General features: G+C 43.0%; 5 protein-coding genes across 5 annotated transcripts; 2 read left to right on the top strand and 3 right to left on the bottom strand.

Moving 5' to 3' along the window:
- The first annotated feature begins 1,331 nt into the window (after window positions 1–1,331).
- On the top strand, window positions 1,332–11,228 carry LOC105452184 (transcription factor SOX-8-like). The gene is made up of 4 exons (XM_011693076.1): window positions 1,332–1,449; window positions 7,664–7,841; window positions 8,617–8,704; window positions 9,766–11,228. The coding sequence occupies exons 1-4, from the start codon at window positions 1,332–1,334 to the stop codon at window positions 10,489–10,491; spliced, it is 1,110 nt and encodes a 369-aa protein (XP_011691378.1). The 3' UTR covers window positions 10,492–11,228.
- On the bottom strand, window positions 10,969–14,984 carry LOC105452185 (85/88 kDa calcium-independent phospholipase A2). The gene is made up of 3 exons (XM_011693077.1): window positions 14,479–14,984; window positions 14,098–14,188; window positions 10,969–13,683 (listed from the first exon to the last, which is right to left on the bottom strand). Exons 1-3 carry the CDS (start codon window positions 14,697–14,699, stop codon window positions 11,596–11,598), a joined length of 2,400 nt encoding a protein of 799 aa, XP_011691379.1. The 5' UTR covers window positions 14,700–14,984; the 3' UTR covers window positions 10,969–11,595.
- Window positions 14,985–15,186: 202 nt separating this feature from the next.
- LOC105452181 (protein chibby homolog 1) lies at window positions 15,187–16,652 on the top strand. Its single transcript, XM_011693074.1, has 3 exons — window positions 15,187–15,662; window positions 15,746–15,861; window positions 16,307–16,652. The coding sequence occupies exons 1-3, from the start codon at window positions 15,479–15,481 to the stop codon at window positions 16,397–16,399; spliced, it is 393 nt and encodes a 130-aa protein (XP_011691376.1). The 5' UTR covers window positions 15,187–15,478; the 3' UTR covers window positions 16,400–16,652.
- Window positions 16,487–19,343, bottom strand: LOC105452182 (DNA topoisomerase 3-alpha-like). Its single transcript, XM_011693075.1, has 4 exons — window positions 17,860–19,343; window positions 17,540–17,777; window positions 17,130–17,386; window positions 16,487–16,968 (listed from the first exon to the last, which is right to left on the bottom strand). The coding sequence occupies exons 1-4, from the start codon at window positions 18,569–18,571 to the stop codon at window positions 16,898–16,900; spliced, it is 1,278 nt and encodes a 425-aa protein (XP_011691377.1). The 5' UTR covers window positions 18,572–19,343; the 3' UTR covers window positions 16,487–16,897.
- A 498-nt stretch (window positions 19,344–19,841) lies between these two features.
- Window positions 19,842–22,380, bottom strand: LOC105452180 (GATA zinc finger domain-containing protein 14-like). The gene is made up of 5 exons (XM_011693073.1): window positions 21,680–22,380; window positions 21,313–21,606; window positions 21,005–21,227; window positions 20,662–20,846; window positions 19,842–20,484 (listed from the first exon to the last, which is right to left on the bottom strand). The coding sequence occupies exons 1-5, from the start codon at window positions 22,326–22,328 to the stop codon at window positions 20,450–20,452; spliced, it is 1,386 nt and encodes a 461-aa protein (XP_011691375.1). The 5' UTR covers window positions 22,329–22,380; the 3' UTR covers window positions 19,842–20,449.
- Window positions 22,381–22,386: the final 6 nt, after the last annotated feature.

Below are 22,386 nucleotides of genomic sequence, written 5' to 3'. Positions count from 1 at the left end.
ATTTGCGGGGGAGAATTGCGGCGCAGAGACGCGCAGGATCGCACCGCAGGATACGGCCAAGAGGCCGACGCGGGCACGAGGAATTGTACGACGCGACGACGAAGAGAAAGAGAGGAGGCCGAAGGACGGTGAAGAAGAGAAAGGAGAAAGATCCTACGTGTCTCCCCCACCAGAGGTAGGTGGTCCACGGAACCGCCTCCGCGGACGGTCTGCCATCCGCCCGACGGTTTCGGTGCGTGTGCCAGACGTGCGCTCTCGTCTCGTCTCTCGCCTCGGCCTCTTCCAACCCGTGGACCAACCTGTGCGGCTGCGAGCCGCGCGGACGGCTTCCTTCGCCTCCCTGAATCCCATCGGGTCCATCGTCGCGTCTCTCCTCCCGGCCGATCAGTCGGCCATCGGAGTTTACCTGATTCGCCAGTACACCGCCGCGCCGTCCGCGTCTCCCGACCTCGGGTGTCGTCCATTCGATGTCGCGAGGTAGAGATCGGGATAAGGGACGACACGGCGTCTCAGTTTACACTACCTCCCGCCTTCGATAACCGATAACGAGAAAGAGAGGAAAAGAGAAGCGATTAAGAGACGCCGTGGATCCAACTATGACGCGACTCGATGTTCTCGAGATCGGCCAGGACGAATCTTCTCCCGCTCGATGTGCCACCCCTCGAAGTAACGTGCCCCACGACGACTCTTGAGCCGTCTCTCGGCTCATCGAATGCAAGAAAGACGCAGAATCCTCGAGATAGGATCCATTGACGAGAAAGATAAGTCGAGGTGCTACCGAGTTCGGGGGATTCCTGAAGAGAGAAATTCTCTCCTCTTCTCTACGACGCATCACGTACCCGTCGCATCGATTTCCATCTAATGCTTCCCGGAGCCAATAATGAAGTGAATCTCTGAGTGATCTACGAGTTCGCGGGAATCGATTTAATCAATCAGGATAAGGAAAAAAAATATATTTATACATATACATATTCGATGCGGATAAGGTCGCGCGAGGTCGACTAAGTAGCCATAAAGAAGATTCGGCGACCTACCCGACCCGATAAATCGCGCCCTGATAACCCTCGATTATCGAGCTCCTCGCTCTTCCTGCGACGAATATCTCTTACTGAGAATCCCGCTTATCTGCGATACTGATATCCGACGAGATGTATTTTAATCTGCGATGTCTCGTCGAAATTTGTCATTTGATTTATCGATAATTATTCGAGTGATATTTTTGCATTCTTGAGTTCGCGAATCTTCGTAATCTATGAAAAATATAGTTTTTTGTGATCGTGGGCATCGACCGTCGTCAGTGAGAGTGTCTTTCGCGTTTAACGGAAATAAAAATGGAGGCCCATCACAATAACAACGGCTTGCCGTCATTGGAGGGCAAAGCCAGTTCTTCTAGCAACGAGCACGGCAGCAATAACTCCTTGGACGATGCTGTGGGCAAGCTGCTGCAAGGTACGCATTTTGTAAGCGGCGTGTAATTATGTAATATAAAGCCATTAAAAAGATTTACGATTAGCGTATAGTGATGATTCCATAATGAGATAAGATTTCTTGAAAAATAGTGAGGATTAAATCACAATGATATATCATTATTAATTTTCATATTCCGAGAACTAAGATTTTCAGTTATGATTTTATTGCCAGATTTTTCCTTATACACAAGGACAAATTAAACAAAGTGGCAGTAAACAAAGAATAAATACCACGAAATATCGCGTTTTAAAATTGGCAGGCACTTGACGAAAACTTTGAGTATTAGTTTACGTAATCTGCTCTAAATTTTATTATGTACGATCTTTTTATTAAGAGCTTTTAAAAAGCGCTACTGCTTTCTCAAAGAGAGACGTTAAGAAATTAAACAATTTACAAAATATATTAGAACCTGATCTATCTACGTTATTTGTGACGCTCGGACGCGATATCGGTTGGCGTTGACGAAATAAACGTGAAAATTGGCAGACAAATGAAAAAAAATATCATCCGAAATAGCACGCGAAACACACGCGCGTCCATTCGCCGCCCCGTTCTTTTTCGTCCGTATTGCAGTCTTTATCGAGTCATTCAGGGAGGGAGGGCGACTGGTAATTGGCGCTGAAAGCCCACGTCGTCGGCCGGCATCGCTTCTCTTCTCCATTTGGCCGCTCGCCGATTTATCCGGGCGATATTCGCGAGAGTAGAAAGCGGAAAGCAGGGGTGGAACCTCTCCCCCGACAAGGCGGAGAAAGAGCGGAGCGGGAACGGCCGCGGCGCGGCGGCGGAGCGGAGTCGGACGAGACGGAGAAATATAGCTGAGGAGAACGATCCCCGGCTATATTTCTCCGAGGGGGAGGGAGGAAGGGACTCGCGAGCACGGCAGGTGCTGCGAGCAGAGCGAGACGAGGCGTGCGCGCCTGATGCCATCGCCGCTAATTATGTTAGTACCGAATTAAATCTGAAAGATCACCCGGTCGCGAGAGGGGCGCAGGGACCCGTGATTTACGGCGCGCGTCGAGGCGACTTGGTCTCCGCGACGATGACGGAGTTTTCGCCAGAGATGCGGGCGCGATCGTCGCCGTGCCGGGGAGCGACGGCATCCGGACGGACGGACAGACAGGTGGAAATCGCTTGGGGATGATATCTCTGCCGCGGACTAATTCTGTCTCGCAATGTTGGACAATCGCGACGCGAATAATTACGAGGATTAATGGAGTCTGGTCGATGTAGCGGATTAGGAGGAAGAGCCGCGTTAGCCGTTTCTCGAGCCGAGCTGGTTATTCTAGCGAGGTCCAGATGCAAGATACGCGACTATATTAGTATCTTTCCCGACGAATCGCTCTCTGTAAAAAAAACTTTTTCTTTCTTGCAGACTCTCTATCTCTCTCTCTCTCTTTTACAGATTTATCTTTTTACTCGGCTAAAAAACTTGAAATTAAACGAATAGATTTCTATAGGATAATCTCCGAGAGGATTTTAGAGAGCGCGTTTCGACGATGAACCGATCCACTCGACGAGGTATGCCGCGAATCGTGACACGCTCCCGTTTTAAGATCAGATTCGAGATGTGTTTAGTTAGATTAGGCAGTGCCAGAAACGACAGCAGAGTGACGGACACTTGAATCCGTCGATGGTTAAAGTTGAAAAACCGATGGCACGCGCGAGTCGCTCGTGAACATCGAGCGCGCACGCAGGAATGTATAATCCAAATAGTTTATCATACAGCTCGAGGAGGGACAAGCCCGCGTCTGCGCCACGAGTAAATATTTGAGCCGACCGGTGCTAAGCGACGCGCATTTCGTTACAAAGTATCCACTCTGACGAAAATACAGGTGTCCCTCGGTTATTACTTGGTCATACAAAGCGCGGACGCGTCTTGGATGTCCTGGATAATTAAGTCTCCTGAAACTTCGCAACGCGAATATAAAATTACGCGAATTATCCCGTTTATTGCGCTGTCTGCAGTTTTAAATGTCTTAATTACGTGTGGAATTTTCGTTACCATGACGAAATAATTGTATAATATGATATTAAATGACTGTATATCCTCATGGAAGTGTGTTGACTTTAGCGCACCTTTTATATTGTTATGTAGCTATTTATGTCACTCAGAATTGTATGTCAGATGGTAATTATATGTTTTACAAACGTCTTAAAAAATTTCGATTATCACGAACCGCCAGGCGCGGTAAACGTATTAAGATTCAATCGTCCCATCCGGTATTTGATTTCAATTTCGATCATCTCGTCTCGTTTGACTCCGAATTTCATTCGCTTCGCGTTGGTACCGTGCGTGAATTCTCGTTGCACCGCGAGACCGGATCGGCGCGAGCCGAGGATCTCGTCGGGCACGTGGCGACGAGCTTGCGTATAGCGATGTCAAGCATCGACGGGACGAGGTGTCGAAGCGTTTAAGAGGGGGCCTCGTTAAAGGCGGGAGGATTTGTAACAGGCGGATTTGTAAAGGAGTTAATGTAGCAAGAGTCGACGACAGGTCACCATTGACGGCCGGCATGGCCGAGCACACCGGTTCATTCACCAGGCCGCACAACCCGCCTATTGTAGCACCGGGTGCGCTAACTACGGCCCTGATCTCCCAACTCAAAAGCCATTCACGATCCTGAGAAAAAAAAAAATGAACGAGTTCTCGGTCACTCTCGCGTCCGATTTGCCGATTCACCGAGTAATTAGCCAGATCGAAACGGAGAGGTGGGGAAGCTTAAAATTAGGCGCGATCTGATCGTACGAACGGCTCTCTCAATTCCGCGATTTGGGATTTATCGTCGGGTACACGACTGTATGTACGATGCCAGAGATCGATTAATTCGCCGATAACAAATATGTCAACGTCGCCTCGAGATAAAGCCTCGTTGTTACTAAATTCTAACTTCAGATAAACGTGTAACAACGTTATTTTCTAAGCTTTACTCGCGAGACATGTCTTCATTTTTCTCTGTAAAATTATTAAAAAGACAGGGATGCAGAGAGAAATGCTCCTTCCTGCCATTCCACGTAAGGCTCCAGTGACTGAGGGGTTCACCTACGTAGTCGGTGTACTATTGGGGCCTCAAAGAGGGGGCCGATCCCTCCTTAAGGACCGATGCCTTTCTGCACGCCTAATCGACCACGTACCGCCCGGTTCGCGCGAAATTTCCTCTATTCCCGTTCGCGTTCCTCGCAAAAGCCCTTCCGCGTTTCCGTGTAAAATTGTATTTCGGCCGCGGCTATCGGCGCAGGCGTCGACGAAGGACCTCCCCCGAACGCTGAAAGGCGCCGACACAAGTGCCGCGCCAGTGGACCGTGGACCCACGGTAATTAGCTCCCACCAGCCTTCCGAAACCCGGGTTGACGCTTCGTCACGTGCACCGTCTCTCCCCTGGTTTCGTCCACACCCTCTTCCTCTCCCCTCTCCCGTTCGTTCTCGTTGACTCACCCCTGCCCCCGTTGCTGGATGGTGATTAGAACGAAAGCACTTCGATGCAGTTAAATTGAGATCTAAGCTATCTTCTTAATCTCACGTTTTTAATTCCTGCACGTGTAATGCTCTTCTTTCTTCCATATTTTTTCCATGATATAATCATATTAATTTTGTTAAAATAATATAAGATATTGGAATTAGAGAAATTAATATGAATGTTATACACGGAAAGAACGATTTTGCTGCAAGATTTAAAAATTTTGCTAGATGCAGATCTGAAAATAATTTTGTTGGACCATCAAAATACTTTTGTTGGAAACTCAAAAATGATGAGAATTGCTGTAAAACGTTTTGATATTCTAACAATCAATTTGAATTTCAACAAAATTATTTTCAGATCTGTAGCCAGCAAAATTTTTGGACCTTCCAAAATCGTTTTTTTTTTTCTGTGTATATTCAATTCTTTGGCTAAAAAGAATATTAACTGTTGCGAGACATATCTTCATTTTCCACTGTAAAATTATTAAGACAAGGTAGAGAGAAATGCTTCTTCTTGCCATTTCTATAAGACTCCAGCATCTTTTATACAAAAGTAACAAGCGAATCATTAGACGAGATGGCCCTTATTCTGTATGCTTCCCCAAGTGATTTTCAGTCATGTGAAGAAAAGGATATGTTGTAAGACGAGAGCTTAATTGCTGGCTAAAGTCAATTTCATCAATCTTGCGCACACACGGGATATTACGCAATTTCCGAACCGACCTAATTACCGCCCAGTATCTCGGGCTCTTCCTCGTTCCTCCTCGGGGTCTGCCTCCTCCAATTTGGACCAGACCGCGCTCTTTCGAGTCGGGGAATTAAGATTTAGGAGACCGTAGTGAGAGAGAGAAAGAGAGAGCGCAGGACAGATTTACATAAGTCGAGTATACATTTGTTCGAAAGAGGGAGACAAGGTTTTACGACCTCGGGCTTGCTCGGGGGCTCCTTTCCCACGAAGTGAAATGTAGGAATCTACATCCGGAGCCGAATCCTTATTAAGCGGCGCGGAATTTTCGGTAATCCGGAGCACTTACGTCACTTAATGTTCCACATAAGGTGTAAGGCTGTTACGCCGTAATAAACTTCGATCCCATCATATCCACTGACGCGTTACGCCCATGATCTAATTCGACCGAATTTTTTTAATGCGAGATACAAAATGAGAAGACATCTGCAATGCAAAGCGCAAAATTATTTAATGCTTTAAAAGTTAAATGTTTTTTTTTCCCGACTCAAGTTGAAGTAATGTTCGAGTCTAATTGGAAAAGGCACTCGGCATTTACAAAATTTGATGCAGTTTTTAATTTTTTAATATTCCTCACGCGTTCGTAGATTAATGACTGACACTTGTGATCATCTTTTGATGAGGAGATAGAATTTTTCTTCACTAAAAATAACGAATCCCAAGTTGACCCACATGACCTGAGATTCCAGTTAGGCATTTGCGTTTGAGAGAAAACGGCTGCCGAGTAGTAATAATAATTAGTTTCTTAATGCGAAGAAATAACGAGAGAGCGATAGGGAGAGTATTCTGCGCTCTCTCCCTGCTTCTCTCTCTCTCTCCCTCTCCTTCTTTCTATCTCTTCGTACGATTTCCAGGTCGTAAAAGTCCTATCGCGTTCTTCGTAAAGAAGTTAAATAAAGAGAAGACGGAAGAAGGGAAAAAAGACCGACGGCGCTTAACAAATGTCGAATCGGCCGCACGAGCCGCGAGGATACAGGTGTAGTTTTATCTCGTATTCCTTTACAATCCGATTTCGCGGACAGGACTACTTCCGGTGCCCGTGAGGGGTAAGATACTGCAAGATATGAGTCAGAAAATTCCGTTGACGTTTATATAATATACGTTACGTGATTGCCTCCTTTACGAGAATATGTCAGGAAAAACTGATTTTAATTAATTTGGATACAGATATTATATATAAATGAAGTGATGAAAGAAAATAGATAAAGTCGAGTACTTTTCCATTGATTATCAAAAGAGTTTCTAACAATTATCTGAAATACAATACTATTAAAGACACTTCTAAAAGTCGAGAGAGTGCAAAGTTCTACATAAATTTATCGAACTGACAATGAAACCTCTGTGAAGGTTTTCTACGAAGAAGGAAACCTCTGTTTGCCCCACTTTTTTAAAATTCGAAAAAAATAATCAGAGTTTCGATTGCCTCCTGAAGAATTCTAGAGTTCTCTATAGAGATTTTAGAAAGAGTTCTGTTGATTAAAGCGTTAAAAACACCAATTGAAGACATGGGGAATTCACATTTCTGTAACTTTGAAAGGCCATAACTCTTTTTCAAAAATTTTTTTGGAATTCCGGCAATTTCTTGAGAGTTTTGATAGTCTTCCAAAGAAGATGTATCAATTATCTTGAATGATCAAAGCGCTAAAATGAAAAACAAAAGAGTTATGGCCTTTAAAGTTACAGAAATATGAAGTTGCCCCCCCCCCCATGTCTTCAAATGGTGTTTTCATCGCTTTAATCAACAAAATTCTTTCTAAAATCGATAGAGAGAACTCTAGAACTCTTCGGGGGGCAACCGAAATTCTAATTATTTTTGTCAAATTTTAAAAAAGTGGGGCCAACTTCACAGAGGTCGAACTGGAGGAAGCGAGTTTTTTTTTCTAGCGCGTATGATGAGGCGCTAAGAGTCTTGTAATTTATTTCTTTCCGAGATTTCGGAGAAACCGTATATATATGGATTAAAGGTCCCATCGCCCGTTTATTATTTGCAGGATATGATTGGACGCTGCTTCCGGTGACTTCGCGCGCCGGCGGGCGAAGAAGTGCCCACGTGAAGCGCCCGATGAACGCCTTCATGGTGTGGGCGCAGGCGGCAAGGCGAAGACTAGCTGACCAGTATCCGCAATTGCACAACGCCGAGCTGTCGAAGACGTTGGGAAAATTGTGGAGGTAATCTAACTTCGGCCAGATATAGGCAAAGACGCGTAAAAGATTATCAATGAAAACGAGTCATTCGAATTTTTTACAGGATGATTATAAGGTCTTTGTGTAAAGCGTTTAAATTTTCATAACTTTCGTTCTAAAATTAATCTGTAAAAGAGGTAAGTCAAAGAAATTCAGAAAGAATTTCAGTCTTACTAACATTTATTCTTTTGTTCTACAAATATGTTTTGCAATCAATTTACATAACACTTTAAATCGCATTAATTATTCTAGTCCACAGATTGTCTAAAGAGCAAGGCATTGTGAATAACAATTTTAATGTCCTCGGGAAAAAAAATAAATTCAATCGATTCAAATTTGGTAGACGCGATTCGATGAAACAAGAGATTCACCTCTTCCAATTCATATATATTTAAAACAATTTTTATTTTAAATAAATCACTCTTAATACATATATTTCGCACTAATCAAATCAAATCAAATTAAAATTTAAGTGTTTTTTAAAGATCAATTCAATATCACGTATAGAACGAGAAAGTTATGAAAATTAAAGCTGCACATGACTAATATCAAAAAAAATATTCCATGTATAAGGCAATCAGTACTTTGAACGCTAATAAAACATCGAAAGAATAAAAGTAGAAGTAGGCGAAGAAATATCTATCGATCTTTGTATATCGTATCAATTCAATATCTATATATGCCGTAAAGTTCGATTCTTTTGAATACCCCTCCCGTTTTGTAACGATACCGAAGATTACGAATTGTATCTATATCGCAGGATCCTGAGCGACGGCGAGAAGCAGCCGTTCATCGAGGAAGCCGAGAGACTGCGGAACGCGCACAAGAAGCAGCATCCGCACTACAAGGTAACCGACCGCCGAATCGACCGGATCGACGACACGCGGTCCGCGGCGCGCGGAATTACGCGCTCGCGTCTTAATCGCGCGCGTCATTAGGAATAGCACGAGGAATGTATCTCGCGCGTTACGAAATCGCGCGGCCGGTTCGCGATCGAGCGGCCCGATTCGCGCGGAATAGCGGAACGAATTAGCGCGTGCAAATCGCGCATTCGTCTCTCACAGAGCGCTCGAGTGGTTAATCGAGGCCCGATCGTCCGAGCGATTTAAATCCCACCGCGCCGCGCGTCGGCGATGATTTACGAGAAGGGGAAATGGATTCACCGCGATGAAGCCATCCGTGTCGCCGCTCCATGCGAGGCGAGAAAGTCGACGGGGGAGGGGACGAGACGTGGTGGACGGGACGCGGAAAAAGTGGAGCTTTTACCGATTTCAAGTAGCTTTTTCGAAAAAAGAAACAACATACGATTAACTTGTTCAATCTATCCGCTAATTTAATCAATTAGATTCATCTAATCTAACCGATCGCAGCTGAAAAGCGCGATTTCATAAATTTTGTTTAATAACAACTTTACATTTGTATACGAAATTTGTTATTAATAAGATATGTAGGTATAATATGCACAAAGAAATATACGTGTAAAAAGATCTCTAGAAATTAAAAATATGGCATTATAACGCAAAATGGGCAAATTGAATAAAAAGAAAAGCGATAAGTAGAATGCAAAATAGACAGAGATGTAGAACAACACATAAAACTTTGAAATTTTTTAAAATAAATTGTATGTCGATTTGTACTAAATTACAATATTAATTCATTTGGGATTATTTGACGGATTTCAGAGTAGGAATAAAAAGATATATCCTCTCTTAAGGACATATATTCTTTTTAGAATTAAACTCACTGCACTCCTTAGCTGCAATCATATCGAGTTACGTCGGGCACGAAAAATTTCTACAGCGAAAAAAAAATTGATAAAATTTTTCGCTTCTCGTAACGCGATAAATGATTCCAGCGAGACGTCTTGAGATGACTATAATTTAAACATAACATGTGGTATCGTTCGTAGTACCAACCTCGTCGCAGGAAGCCGAAGTCGGACGATCAGATGGGCATCATCGTGCACAGGAGTGGACTTCCGTCGCCGGGGACCTCCTTCGACTCCTCAGCTGGCTCCTCGGACTGCACCTACGCGCGCCTGTATCCGGACGCCGGCGTGAAGGCGTACGAGCGACCGGCGGCCTACCACGAGCCCAAGTCCGGCGCGTACGACCTAGCTCGGCCGGTCTGGGTGAACGAGACGGTCGCCAAGTATCCCGCCGCCGATCACGCCAACAAGTCGACGTACGAGACGACGGCCAGAAGCTACGCCGAGGCGAAGTGCCACGAGGTAGCCAAGTACCATCATCACGAGATGACCGGCACCAAGTACCACCACGAGATGGTCGGCGCCAAGTATCATCATCACCACCACGAGTCGGCGGCGGCCAAGTACCCGGATCTGCAGGCGAAACCCTACGATCTGCCCAAGTACCCGGAAGCCAAGGGATACCCGGACGGTCTCAAGTATCCCGCGGAGATGAGCAGCGGCGCGGCCGCCGCCGCCGCGGCCGCCGCTGCCGCCAAGGCGCCGTACGCCTGTGTACATGGACAATACTACCCTACCGCGGAGGGGTACACCGTGCACGGCGAGGAGAACGACTACCAGCCGCAGAGCGTGTCGTCGCATCCCTCCTTTTACCCCTACATATCGGCGTCCATGGCGCAACCGCCGTACTACATGGGACCCCGATAGACTGCCGACGATGGGCGACAACACGAGACAATTCTTGGGAGATTTTCACGAGTGAGATTGCGCGCGCGGTGCATATCGAGTACAATAAAATCGTAAACCATTGCCCGTCGGATAGGAAACTATTTGCTACAAATTAGTCGAGGCAATGTTTCCGATGAATGAAACCAGGACCGCTCTGAGATTGCAAATCGTGTTTCACTCGAGTCTTGATATTACGCAGAAATTTTGCAACGACCTGTGTGTATATGTGTGTGTGTGTGTGTGTGTGTGTGTATACGTGTGTGCGCTTCATAAACTTCGAGCGTACGCGATCGTCCATTAGCGATCCATTAAAATTTAATTCAGTCGAATGTCGTGCGCTTAATAAAATTGTGTAAAGTACTTAAACGATAGCGGTTGTTGTACTTAACGATAAATTAATAACGATAAACTTTATTCTACAAAGCGAGATATTATTATTCGATCGCCTTGTAATTCTTTTTTTTTTTTTAATTTATTCTTCCCTCTGTAAACTCTGTGACACAATACAAATAAAACAGATCTATTATCTAAGTATTCTTGAGTTACAGTTCAACGTGTTCAATGTTTAAATTCTTCGAGACTATTTGCAAAGAACGAGAGAAAATGTTTTTAAAACACAGAACTTACGAGCAGATTAATAAATTGTGTAAAAAAAAATTATATATGTATATTAACCTACGTGTATTACCCCACAAGATTTTCACGAGTGACTAGGAGAAAAAAATTGAATCACTACTGACAATAAGGTAAAATCATGAAAAGAGGAAAAGACGAAAGCGTCTCGTACAAATCACATTGTCTAGAATATGAGCAGCTGCGGAGGGAAAGGAGGGACAAGGCAACCTAATATCACATTTGTCGAGACATCGGCAAGTAGCGGTGAAGAAGTAACTATATAATACACGCTACGTAACGAGATAATTGCTAAGCACATAATTACACGTGTAATCATTAACCGAGCCAGCGGTAAAATCGTCGATATAATTACCGAGGGTGAATGTGTGTGTATACGTGCGCGCGACGTGATTTCCGCAATCAGGTACTCGTTTTCGACGATAAATGGTACTCTTTCAGTCCTTCTCCTTAATCCTGCTCCAAACTGGAGTCGCGCCCGATGATGGTCGCCAATTCCTGCATCACATCTCGATTCGCGTGCATGAACGCCTTCGCGCTCCAGATCATGTTCACCAGTATCTCGTCGTTCTTCTCGTCCATGGCGACTTCCGTCGACAGCTGCGGATTGAATCTGTAGTACGGCACGCCGATCATGGAGCACCAGGTGCGGGCGCGATCGACCACGCGGCCGTCGCTGGCTGTCGCCTGATCGACCAGCAGCGTGCCCAGCGCCGAGATACCGAACGCGAGCTTGGCAGTACTCCAGATGCTGTCCGGCCGGAAAACGTCGATCTCGTTCAGGTTGCACGTGGTCGGTATAATACCCGTGCCGAGGGAGACCACCAGCGACAGTGGTATCACCTCGCTCTCGCGGTTGGTAGCCTTCAGCGCCAGATTATACTCGTGGATCTCCGTCATCGCGTCCAGGGTGGGATTGTTAGCGATCAGACCGCCGTCCAGGAAACGGCCGAACGCGCGGAAATACGACGGCGCCGCGCCGGTGGCCCGCGCCGCTTTCCAAAGCAATTGCTCCTGCGACGACAACGTCGATTTGAACATCGGGTTCTCCGGTAATTTCAATATCACGCTAGGCGACTCGTAGTTGCGGAACAGATGAAGATCCACGGGCTTGCGATCGGCGAGCACGCCCGTGATCATTATCTTCGGTTTCTGAATGTCCGCCATGACGGTGTCGGCGCCGAGGCACTCCTTCAGCACCTTCTCCAGGCCCTCGCTGTTGTACGGCCGCGAACCCACGAAGGCGTTCTCCTTAATGCGAAAGTAGAGCGCCTGGCACTCCCGTAGGGACTTACCCGCGGCGAGGCCGAGCGCCAGGATACCGCCGGTGGACGTGCCGGCGATCCAATCGAAGCAGTGCACCACGGGCTTCTGTAGCACCGATTCGATCTCGAGCAGCGTCTGCATGAGCACCAGTCCCCGAATACCGCCGCCGTCGAGACAGAGCAACCTGCCGCCCTTGATCCGTTTACGGTTTCCAGGCTCGGCCATCTTCTCCATGCCGGACACGTGTAGCATCTGATCGAGAATCGTGCGCGGCACGTAGTGCGGCGGTTCCGACGGCGCGATGCCGGTGTAGTTCTCATCGTGCTTGCAGCCGAGATGGCAGCCCGTCATCTCCGGCGGGCACCTCTGCGCGCCCACCGCGTGCAACAAGTAAATTATCTTGTTACCTTCAGTAGTGTCGACATTCGACCTGTGCCGGGGCGTTTCCGCCTTCCAGTTTCGCGCGTCGATGTCCGCGCCGAAGCCGATGAGCGCCTGCACGATGGCCGGTGTCTCCGCCTCGACCGCGAAATGCAGCGGCGTGTTGCCGTCGTTGTCGACGATGTTGACGGACGCCATGTGGCTCAGCAGGGCGATCACGCAGGGCAGCCGCTTGCGCATCACCATCACATGCAGCGCGGTGCGCCCGTCGAAGTTGAGCGCGTCGATGTCGCAGTTGGTGTCGATCAGCGCCGTGATCACCTCGCGGCTGCGCGACCAGTGCAACGGCGTGCCGCCGAACTTCATGTCCTCCGCGTGGAGCACGTTCGGCTTCGCGTTGTGCAGGAAGTCGCCGACGTAGCCGGGGCTGGTTGGCTGGCCCTCGGAAGCGGGTATGTTCACGTCGGCGCCGATCAGCAGGAGCGCCTTCACGCACTCGGGCCTGTCGTTCAGACACGCGACGTGCATGGGGGTGTGGCCGTTGCTGTTACGGCTGTTCAAACTGTTTGGAAGACCCGAGCCCAGAGCAAGAATGATCTCCTTGGTGGACGTAGCCGCGTAATGATAGACGGTGTTCGCGTTGTGATCCAGATGCTCCAGCGAGCTCTTGGCCGCTATCAGCATCTCGACGGTGCGCAGATTGTTGGTTTGCACGGCAACTTGCAGGGGTGAGATGCCGGTCTCCAGGTCGCCGCTGTTGAGCTGGCTGTTGACGATCGCGTGCATGAACGCATCGTGAAGGGCGAAGTAGGCCGCTAGATGTGCTAAAGTCCATGTCGGGTGTTCCACCAGAGTGTCGCAGAGTTTTTGAATTTTTCCAACATGGCACATCTTAGAGGGAGAATAAAAAGATCAATTATTACTAATTATATAGATTAATTTTAAAATATTATTGATTAGCAAATCTTTTTTCAAATTACATATGAAAGATAAAGGAACATAATATGTAAATATAATTTCTTTAAAATATACTACAGCTGTGGACACATCGGTTGCGATACTTTTTTTTATAGGTTAGGTTTCTAATATATATTTAATATACATAATATATACTTTACAGATAACTAATATTTTGCAAATGTGAATCACGATGTACTATCTTTAGTCTGGAAACAGTATAACACCACAACTGTGGTCCGCATTTGCAAAATATTAGTGCGTTTTGAAATCTATAAAAAAGAAAGTGTCGCAACTGATGTGTCCACAATTGTACATAAACATATATAAAATATGAAGAAACATTACCTCGCGCACTATCTGCACAAGTACAGGAACCTTGTCTTTATATATTGAGAATCGTACCTCCACACCTTCTAGAGTTTCCGACCGAAACAGACTGAAAACAAACATTTAAACGTCAAGAAGGCCATCCAAAAGGCTGCTGATAAAAATCAACTGAAAAATAATAGTACAAAACTAAAATGAAAAATTTGAGATATTGTTATCAATAGATACATTACGAAATGTTGTTTTCGCAAGCATTATGCTAAATACGGTTGCTTTCAAGAGAGAAAACAATGATTACAACTGGTTATTACATCACAAATGATTCATACAAAAAAAAACAACACATTTACAATTACAATATATTCTCTCGCAACAAGATGACGAGTCAATAAGACGTACCTGTACGCCTGATGCAAGGTCTCCGTGCACGGCCTGTGCAGGACGATCTCATATTTGTCCTGATTCTTGCCGGGCCCGTAGAGAACGATGCCGTCCTCGCGGGAATGTATGTGCCGATCGCTGTACTGCTCCGGCCGCACCTCCTGGACCACGTTCGGCGGCGCGTCCGAGAAGACGATGTTCCGCAGCACGTTGTTCGCGATCGTGCCGAGCCAGGCCATGGTGGTGTTACCGGCGAGGGCGAGGTTATTGACGACGGTCGGAGGGTCGAGCGAAACGGAAACGAGACGCGCCGGGTGCCTCTCTACCACGAAACGCTACACAACTTCCCGTTACTCATCGCGTCGCGAGAACGCGGCATGACAATTTTGTATCTCGCCCGCCTTGCCTCGTCCCGTTCGCCCGAAAGCGTTCACGCGAGATTCACGCGTTCCCAACTTTCCCGAATCGGAGATGAATGACAATACACGACAGGTGATTCCAAGGTTAACCAAGGCGAGCTGAGAGGCACTGAGAGGAGAGGCCTCGCGCGGCGAAGGCGCCAAGTGTATCAAGGGCTGCCACTTGCCAGCTGGGGAACTCTCGTAAATGAAGCACGGCAACGTAGAAAAAAAAAAGATAACTGACATAAAATTAATCGAAGAGATAATCGATCCTTCGATTGGTCGATCGTCCGACCTTCCGTTCCAAATTCAAAAGAATTGCCTAGGCAACGATAGGATAAACAAACATGACGCTTTTCGCGTTTTGTTCAGCAGAGGTTCAGCTCTAAAAAAAAAATTTAATTTAGATTAAGATAATTGTTATTATTATGTTAATATGCTAATATTGTTTAGGACGTCGTATAACGTCTGTACTGTGAGACACAGTGATTACCAGTGTTCGTAGTTACATTATCCTTTCTTTGTAATGATTAGGTAAATTTTCTGCTGGTCAATGCTATAGTCTTAAAAACCACTTAGCGTTGTCTGACGTTTTTTACGAGAGCGCTTTTCACGCGATGCCTTTATTCTTCAATAAGTTTTCCCCCAAGAAAACACCGACCAGAAAGGCGTCCGTTTTCCTGGCAAACAAAAATTTAAGCCCAAAACGAATAGAGAAGGAGCTCGGCCCGGAAGTGGGCCCTATACGCCTTCGCCTTGGAGATCAGGAAGCTGTTTTTGAGGCTGGCCTTTGGATTCCAGGTGAACAAACATTTCATTTGCCGTGCAGAAACCCTTACATCTTTTTTCAATTACATATAATAAGAGAATAATTTTTTGCTCAGAATCTGGCAAGGTGGGAGGTACTTTCAAAGAGAATGAAAAGTTAAAAAAGGAAGTGAGGCGACTGGAGGAAGAGAACAATCTGTTAAAGCTAAAGTTCGACGTGCTTTTAGACATGGTACTCTTTCTTTACTTTGAGCCTTTCAAAAAGTTACAAAATTAATATTAAATTGATATAATATAAGATAATATTAATATATTGATTTAATCTAAGATAATATTAATCCCTGAACCGATAAACGCAGTGGTGGACAGAATTTTTGCGACACTTTTTTTTTATTTGGCTTCGGAACGCACTAATATTTTGCAAATGCAAAACCACAATTGGTGTGCTATCTTTAGTCTAAAGACAGTACACCAATCGTGATTCGCATTTGCAAAATATTAGTGCGTTCCAAAACCAAATTAAGAAAAAGTGTCGCAACAATTCTGTCCACCACTGTACATACATGTATATATAAGTATATGGAATAAGTTCATCATAATATATATCATAGTAGAATGCTAAATAAAAGCAGGATTTTGTCGTTAACGTGTATTTTAATTTACCTATTGTTTTATAGTTAACGCAAACAACCGCCGAGGTTCACTCGCAGAAAGAAGAATTGGAGAGATTGAAACATAATTTTTCTCATAATAAACGAGTTGTCGTTTAGTCTATCAAACATTAACAGTAACTTACGCCGCTTACTGTAATACAAACAACCATTATAAAGCGATATTAATTATTGAATCGCTTCAAATACTTATAAAAGTTATCATTTAATAAGGCAGAAGTAGTCTTATATAAAGTCTTATATAAAGTCAGATATAAAAACCGTATTTAACACTGCTCCATTATAATAAAGCTTTTTATATCCAATCGTTATAAACTACATTGTTTGCAATAAAAAATATATATTTGAAAAACTTCATTTGTTAGTCAATCTTCGTTCTATGTTACAAGTTAGCGGCTTCTTTGGAAATTCAAAGTTTTACTAGCGGAATGTGACAATACTGATATAGTACATATTATAACGATAGTCAGTCGATGACTATCGAGTCCACCAGAATAAAGACTGGATTTTATGACGAAAGTCGACTGATCATCGAGTGAGCCAGAATAAAGACTGGACAAAACCTGATAGCACTTCTTTACTTATACCATTGCACATTTACAATCCCCCCATCGGAATGAATATTCCCGGCACTGCAATTCCATTTGGACATGTGGTCCTCGTATGACCTGTGAAAGAACAGAGTAGAATGTAAAATAACGTATGCCTTTTGGATACGATAATAGATATAATTGAGAACAATAAAAATGTTGCTATTTATAAAAAAAAGTTAATGGGAGAGAGAAAAGAGAAGATTATGATAAAAAAAGATAAGTTCTTTACACATTACCTTTCAATCTGCAATTTCCGCACTTTCTTTCGCCCTCGGCAACTTTACGCCTTTTGGCGGCATTGTCTTCTTTTTGAGGGGATGGTCTGCGTACGTTATTCCATGTTCCTCTCGTAGTGGAATTGCCCCCGTTTGTGCTCTCATCATTAGCGTCATCCTCGTCTGCCCATTTGAAAAAATTACAACCAATGTTCCGTCCCTTAGGACATCCATAAAATTGTCGTCCTTTATTGGGGCCATCTTTGTGAACCGTCAACCTAAAGATACGCGCGCAAATATTTTTACATATATTAAAGACATAGTGAAACTTTTAATTGGCAATATTAAACAAGATATCAATTGATTAATTATTGACATCAATATGTATCCGACCGAAACAGTTTATTATTTCTTCCGAAAATTTTACTCACTTTATAGCGAGCTGATCACAGTTGCACGTAACATCATTTGCAGATGTATTTCCCAAATCGTTATTAGAAGTGCCAGCGCGAGAGAGGTGATCAGTGTTGTTTCTGTCCAGATTGGACACCGAACTTGATTGTTTGTTCGCCGTATTAACTTGAGCCTTGGCGCTGTCAGATGCCCAGAAGAAAAATTTACAACCACCCTTTCCTTGCAATTTATTGGAACATTTGTAAAACAGACGTCCTGAAATTACAAATGTTATTTAAAGATATTTGACTGACGCGACAAATCAAACGCATTTATATACAGTTGTTGTATTGCTCACCTTTAGTTGGTCCATCTTTTCTAACTGTTAATTGGATTGCAGTCTTGTCACAATAACACTTGATCTCATCATTATCATTATTAGTATTAGTTGTATTGTCAATGTTGCGAGAATCTCCAGGCGCAGATTGATCTGTTTCGTTTCCTGATCTGTTGACATTTTCCGATTTAAGTAAGGAAGTATTATTTTCTCTATTGTCCGATGTATTTGTAATTGAGACGTTTGGGTTGTTTGATCCACTCGGCTTAGAAACATTAGAATTCTGGCCCTGTGCATTTTCGGATGTGCCAGAAGTTCCAGCCGTCGAGTTGTCAACGTCGTTACCTCGAGTAGATTCCATTCTACTGGTGCTTGGCTGGATAGTTTGCAGTTGAGGCGCATCCGAGGTGACGTTCATTGAATTATCCTCCTGTTTCACCTGCACCATATCCATATGTTGCTCAATCTTATCGTACTCTTCCAATCTCATGGCTAATCTCTCTATTTTTTCTTTGAACTCATTATTTTCCCTTTTCCATTTTTCCTCATTGAACGTCATTTGCTTTTCTAATTTCTCTATTGTCCCTTTGAATTCATTTCTTTCCTTTTTCCACTCTTCCTCTCTAAACACCATTTCCTTTTTCATTTTCTCCATCTCCGTTCTTATTTCCAATAACTCATTACTTCTTCCTGCATTCCTATCATGCGTATTCATAGCCACATGTACATCCATTCTCCTATGTAACTAATAGAATTTTATCTACCAAATATTCTCCTTGTCTTTATACTTTCGTCTTTCTCACCTTATTTCCTCACTCTCTCTCTCTCTCTCTCTCTCTCTCTCTCTCTCTTTCGTCTCTGAGATATTATCGCCTCAATCCTAATCCTTCCCTTTTCTTCTTCCCTATTCACCTGTTACTTCTGTTACTACCTGTTACTACCTGTTACTTTTTCCGAAATTGCAATTCTCTTCCTAATTTCGCCTTTTCACCCTTGACCTTTCTTCTTATTTCTTCCTTTCTCAGCGCTTTATTACCTTTATTACTTCACTTTTTTCTCTTTAATTAATCCAAGTATCCAAGATTGTCATACCTAACCTCCAATTCTTTCGCCCGTCTTTCAATCCCTTTATCTTCTCACTTACTCCCTTTTTCCTTTCGGCCTTATACTTCGTTTTAATTCCTTTTTCTCATTCCTTTTACCTGCACATTCACTTCTTTTTACTCCAACAATTTATGTCGTTAAAAAACAACGGCTCGTTAACCACAAAGTTTTTATATAAAGAATCGTGCCTCCACAGCCAGGCTGCGTTCGAGGGGCGTGTTATTAATTTTATTATTCTGTTACTCCTCGATTGTTCGTAGAAAAAAGATAAAATCATGCAAAACGCTGATAACGCATTCCTCAGACGCAGTCTTAATCTCCGAAGTTAACTGAGGTGAGGGCGGTGAGGCAGCTGCGCTCCGGCGCCTCCGGCGCCGGCTACTCCGCAGTCGGCCGCCGGCACAGTCGCATTGTAGTCGCATGAGTCACTCCGTGGCGGGAATAGCTGCCATCTGTAGGATACGTGATACAAATTCGAACATGGTATGTATGTACAATTTCTGTGCGAAACATATTTTAATTTAATTTTTGAAATTTAAAATGATATTTCGTACAGAATTGTACCATGTTCGAAATTGTACTATCTTACTTTACTTACATATCACATCATCTTACATATCATGACTAAATAAAATTAAGCAAGATACATATATATGTCGACCTTTGACTATATCTTAGTCAAAAATATCGATTATATCAGCACGGGAGTCTCATTTTTATTTTTCATTTAATATCTATGAAAGATAGAATAACTTAAATTCTGTGTCGATATGTGTCTCTTGCTGGAAACCTTCCTGTAGCATTTAAATATTTATAAAAAATGTATCATTATCAATTTTATAGCAGAACGCTGATAGAAGCACATTAATAATTATTATCGACAATTATGTATAGTTTTCTTACAGTTAACACAATCGGTTTTATTTACAGAAAGAAGAATTGGAGCGGATGAAAAATAATTTTTCTTATAACACACGAGTATCATTTAATCTGTAATTAAATATATTGTAACTTGCGCTGCTTAAAATTGGAATACAAACAGCAACTATAAACATTATCGAACCACTTCTTTCAAATGGACGTTTTAACTTTTAATACTTATAAGAGTTATCGCTTCAATAAGACAGACATCTTAGATATACATATAAAAGCCGTGTTTGACACTGCTTCTAATTAAGCTTTTTACAACTCCAATCATTACAAATTGTATATTATATATTTACAATAAATATATCTAAAAAAATTTGTCCTCGGTCTATAAGTTAGTGTTATGAGTTAGCGTTTTTGGTTTGATTTCGAAAATATTCAAAATGTTATTAACGGAACGTCATGACGATTGCGATCGAGTGCATATATATTGTGACGAAAATTAATTGATGTCTGATCACGAACGATCCAGAATAAAGACTGGATAAAATGAAGACAAAATAGTGTAATTTATAAATCGGCCGATAGCAATTCTTTACGTAAAATGAGAATACGATTTGCCTTGTCAAAAGTACATGCCTTATCTCCGAGCTGGACAATTAATCCTCGTATGACCTGTAAAAGAGCAACACAAAATATAAAATAATATATACAATTTAGATACTAGAAAATAATATATACAATTTAGATTACGATTGAGAACAATAAAAATGGTGATATTTAAAAAAAAATTAATGGGACACAGAGGGAAAAGATTATGACAAAAAAAAATTTAAGTTCTTTACACATTACCTTCTCTTCTGCAAATTCCACACCTTCTTTTGCTCTCGGTTTTAGGTATTTTGAGGGCTCTGGAATTATAATTGCTCCGATTCGTGTTCTTGCGACTATCAATGTTCTCCCATTTAACAAAATGACAAATGGAGTTAGGACATAAGTAACACGATCGTTTATCGGGATCAGTCTGAGACTTCAGCCTAAAGACATTATTTTTACACACATTAGATATTAGTTGTTAGTAGATAGAAGTTATTAATTGGGAATATTAATTGAGACTTCAACTCATTAATTACTAATCAATACGTGTTCGTATCGAAAAAGTTTTTCATTTTTTCCGATCGGAGATTTTACTCACTTTAGAGCGGGTCGATTACAGTTGCACATAACATTACTTGTGAATAAATTTCTCAACTTGTTATTAGAAGTTCCAGCGCTTTTGCAGCTTTTATCCATGTTAAATACTGAACTTGAATAATCGTTCGCTACATTATCTCGAGACTTGGTGCTGTCAGATGCCGATAGAAAAAAGTTGCAACGGCTTCCAAACAGTTTATTAGCGCATTTGTAATACAGACGACCTGGAATTACAAATATTACCCGAAGTGACTTATTGGACTTAGATTATTAGATTACAAATCGCATTTGCATGTAGGTACCACTCACCTTTATATGAACCCTCTTTTTTAGCTAATTTGATCGCAGGCTTCCGACAATGACACATAATAATCTTAGCACTATCATCATCAGTATTAGTTGTATTGTTCGCATTGCGAGAATTTCCGGGCGCAGATTGATTTAATTTCTTTACTAATTTATTGATATCCTTAGATGTTGAACTTGAATATTCGTCCGTTGCATTACTTTGAGACTGATTGGCACTGTCAGATGCCCACAACACAAAGTCGCAACGGATTTCCTGCGATTTATTACTGTTAGCGCATTTGTAATATCTACGCTCTGAAATTACAAACGTTACCCAAAGTGAACTTATTGTGATTACAAATCGCATTTGCATGTAGATGTCACTCACCTTTACATAGTTCGTCTTTTTTAATTAATTGAATCGCAGGCTTCCGACAATGACACATAATCTTAGCACTATCATCATCAGTATTAGTTGTATTATTCGCATTGCGAGAATTTCCGGGCGCAGATTGATTTGATTTATTTGTTGATCTGTTGGCATCGTCTGATTTAATCCGGAAAGAATTATTTTCTCTAGTGTCCGATACTGTACTTGCGACATTTGGCCTGTTTGATCCATTCGGTTTAGCAACATTAGAATTCTGACTTTGCGCATTTCTGGCGGGTGTGCCAGAAGTACCTGCCGACCAGTTGTTTGCAATACCATCACTGTTACATCGAGATGTACCTTCATAATTACCAGAAGCTGGCCGGGCACCTTGCGATCGGAATGTACTCGAGGTAGAAGTGATGAGGCTCGATGAATTCCTTGTATTATTCTCTTGTTCTAATTGCCTCGTATTATTTTGTCCATTCTCATTATACTCCACCCGTCTCGTTTCTAATTTCTCTATTCTTTCTTTTAATTCATTTCTTTCCCTTTTCCAGTCTTCCTCTCTAAACATTATTTCGTCTTTTAAGTCCTCCATCTCCTTTCTTATTTCCCGTCGTACATCCCTCAAATGTCTTGAGAATACTTTCATCTTCCTATCCATACCAATATATAATCTTATCTACCGCGAATATTTTTCTTCCTATATTATTTTTATATAC

The sequence above is a fragment of the Wasmannia auropunctata genome, unplaced genomic scaffold (assembly GCF_000956235.1).
Source record: "Wasmannia auropunctata unplaced genomic scaffold, wasmannia.A_1.0 LD336036.1, whole genome shotgun sequence".
NCBI lineage: Eukaryota > Metazoa > Arthropoda > Insecta > Hymenoptera > Formicidae > Wasmannia > Wasmannia auropunctata.
Note: the sequence above shows the minus strand (reverse complement) of the source record. Positions and strands in the feature narration are given on the sequence as shown.

Coding starts and splice junctions, on each gene's coding strand:
- LOC105452184 (XM_011693076.1), top strand. CDS start 1,332: ATGGAGGCCCATCACAATAACAACGGCTTGCCGTCATTGGAGGGCAAA. Junction 1,450..7,663: donor TGTGGGCAAGCTGCTGCAAG/GTACGCATTTTG, acceptor TATTATTTGCAG/GATATGATTGGACGCTGCTT. Junction 8,705..9,765: donor AGCAGCATCCGCACTACAAG/GTAACCGACCGC, acceptor TATCGTTCGTAG/TACCAACCTCGTCGCAGGAA.
- LOC105452185 (XM_011693077.1), bottom strand. CDS start 14,699: ATGGCCTGGCTCGGCACGATCGCGAACAACGTGCTGCGGAACATCGTC. Junction 14,189..14,478: donor ACCTTGCATCAGGCGTACAG/GTACGTCTTATT, acceptor GTTTGTTTTCAG/TCTGTTTCGGTCGGAAACTC. Junction 13,684..14,097: donor TTGTGCAGATAGTGCGCGAG/GTAATGTTTCTT, acceptor TCTCCCTCTAAG/ATGTGCCATGTTGGAAAAAT.
- LOC105452181 (XM_011693074.1), top strand. CDS start 15,479: ATGCCTTTATTCTTCAATAAGTTTTCCCCCAAGAAAACACCGACCAGA. Junction 15,663..15,745: donor GGCTGGCCTTTGGATTCCAG/GTGAACAAACAT, acceptor TTTTTTGCTCAG/AATCTGGCAAGGTGGGAGGT. Junction 15,862..16,306: donor TCGACGTGCTTTTAGACATG/GTACTCTTTCTT, acceptor ATTGTTTTATAG/TTAACGCAAACAACCGCCGA.
- LOC105452182 (XM_011693075.1), bottom strand. CDS start 18,571: ATGGATGTACATGTGGCTATGAATACGCATGATAGGAATGCAGGAAGA. Junction 17,778..17,859: donor AAAAGATGGACCAACTAAAG/GTGAGCAATACA, acceptor TTGTAATTTCAG/GACGTCTGTTTTACAAATGT. Junction 16,969..17,129: donor CGGAAATTGCAGATTGAAAG/GTAATGTGTAAA, acceptor GTTCTTTCACAG/GTCATACGAGGACCACATGT.
- LOC105452180 (XM_011693073.1), bottom strand. CDS start 22,328: ATGGATAGGAAGATGAAAGTATTCTCAAGACATTTGAGGGATGTACGA. Junction 21,228..21,312: donor AAAAGAGGGTTCATATAAAG/GTGAGTGGTACC, acceptor TTGTAATTCCAG/GTCGTCTGTATTACAAATGC. Junction 20,485..20,661: donor TGGAATTTGCAGAAGAGAAG/GTAATGTGTAAA, acceptor GCTCTTTTACAG/GTCATACGAGGATTAATTGT.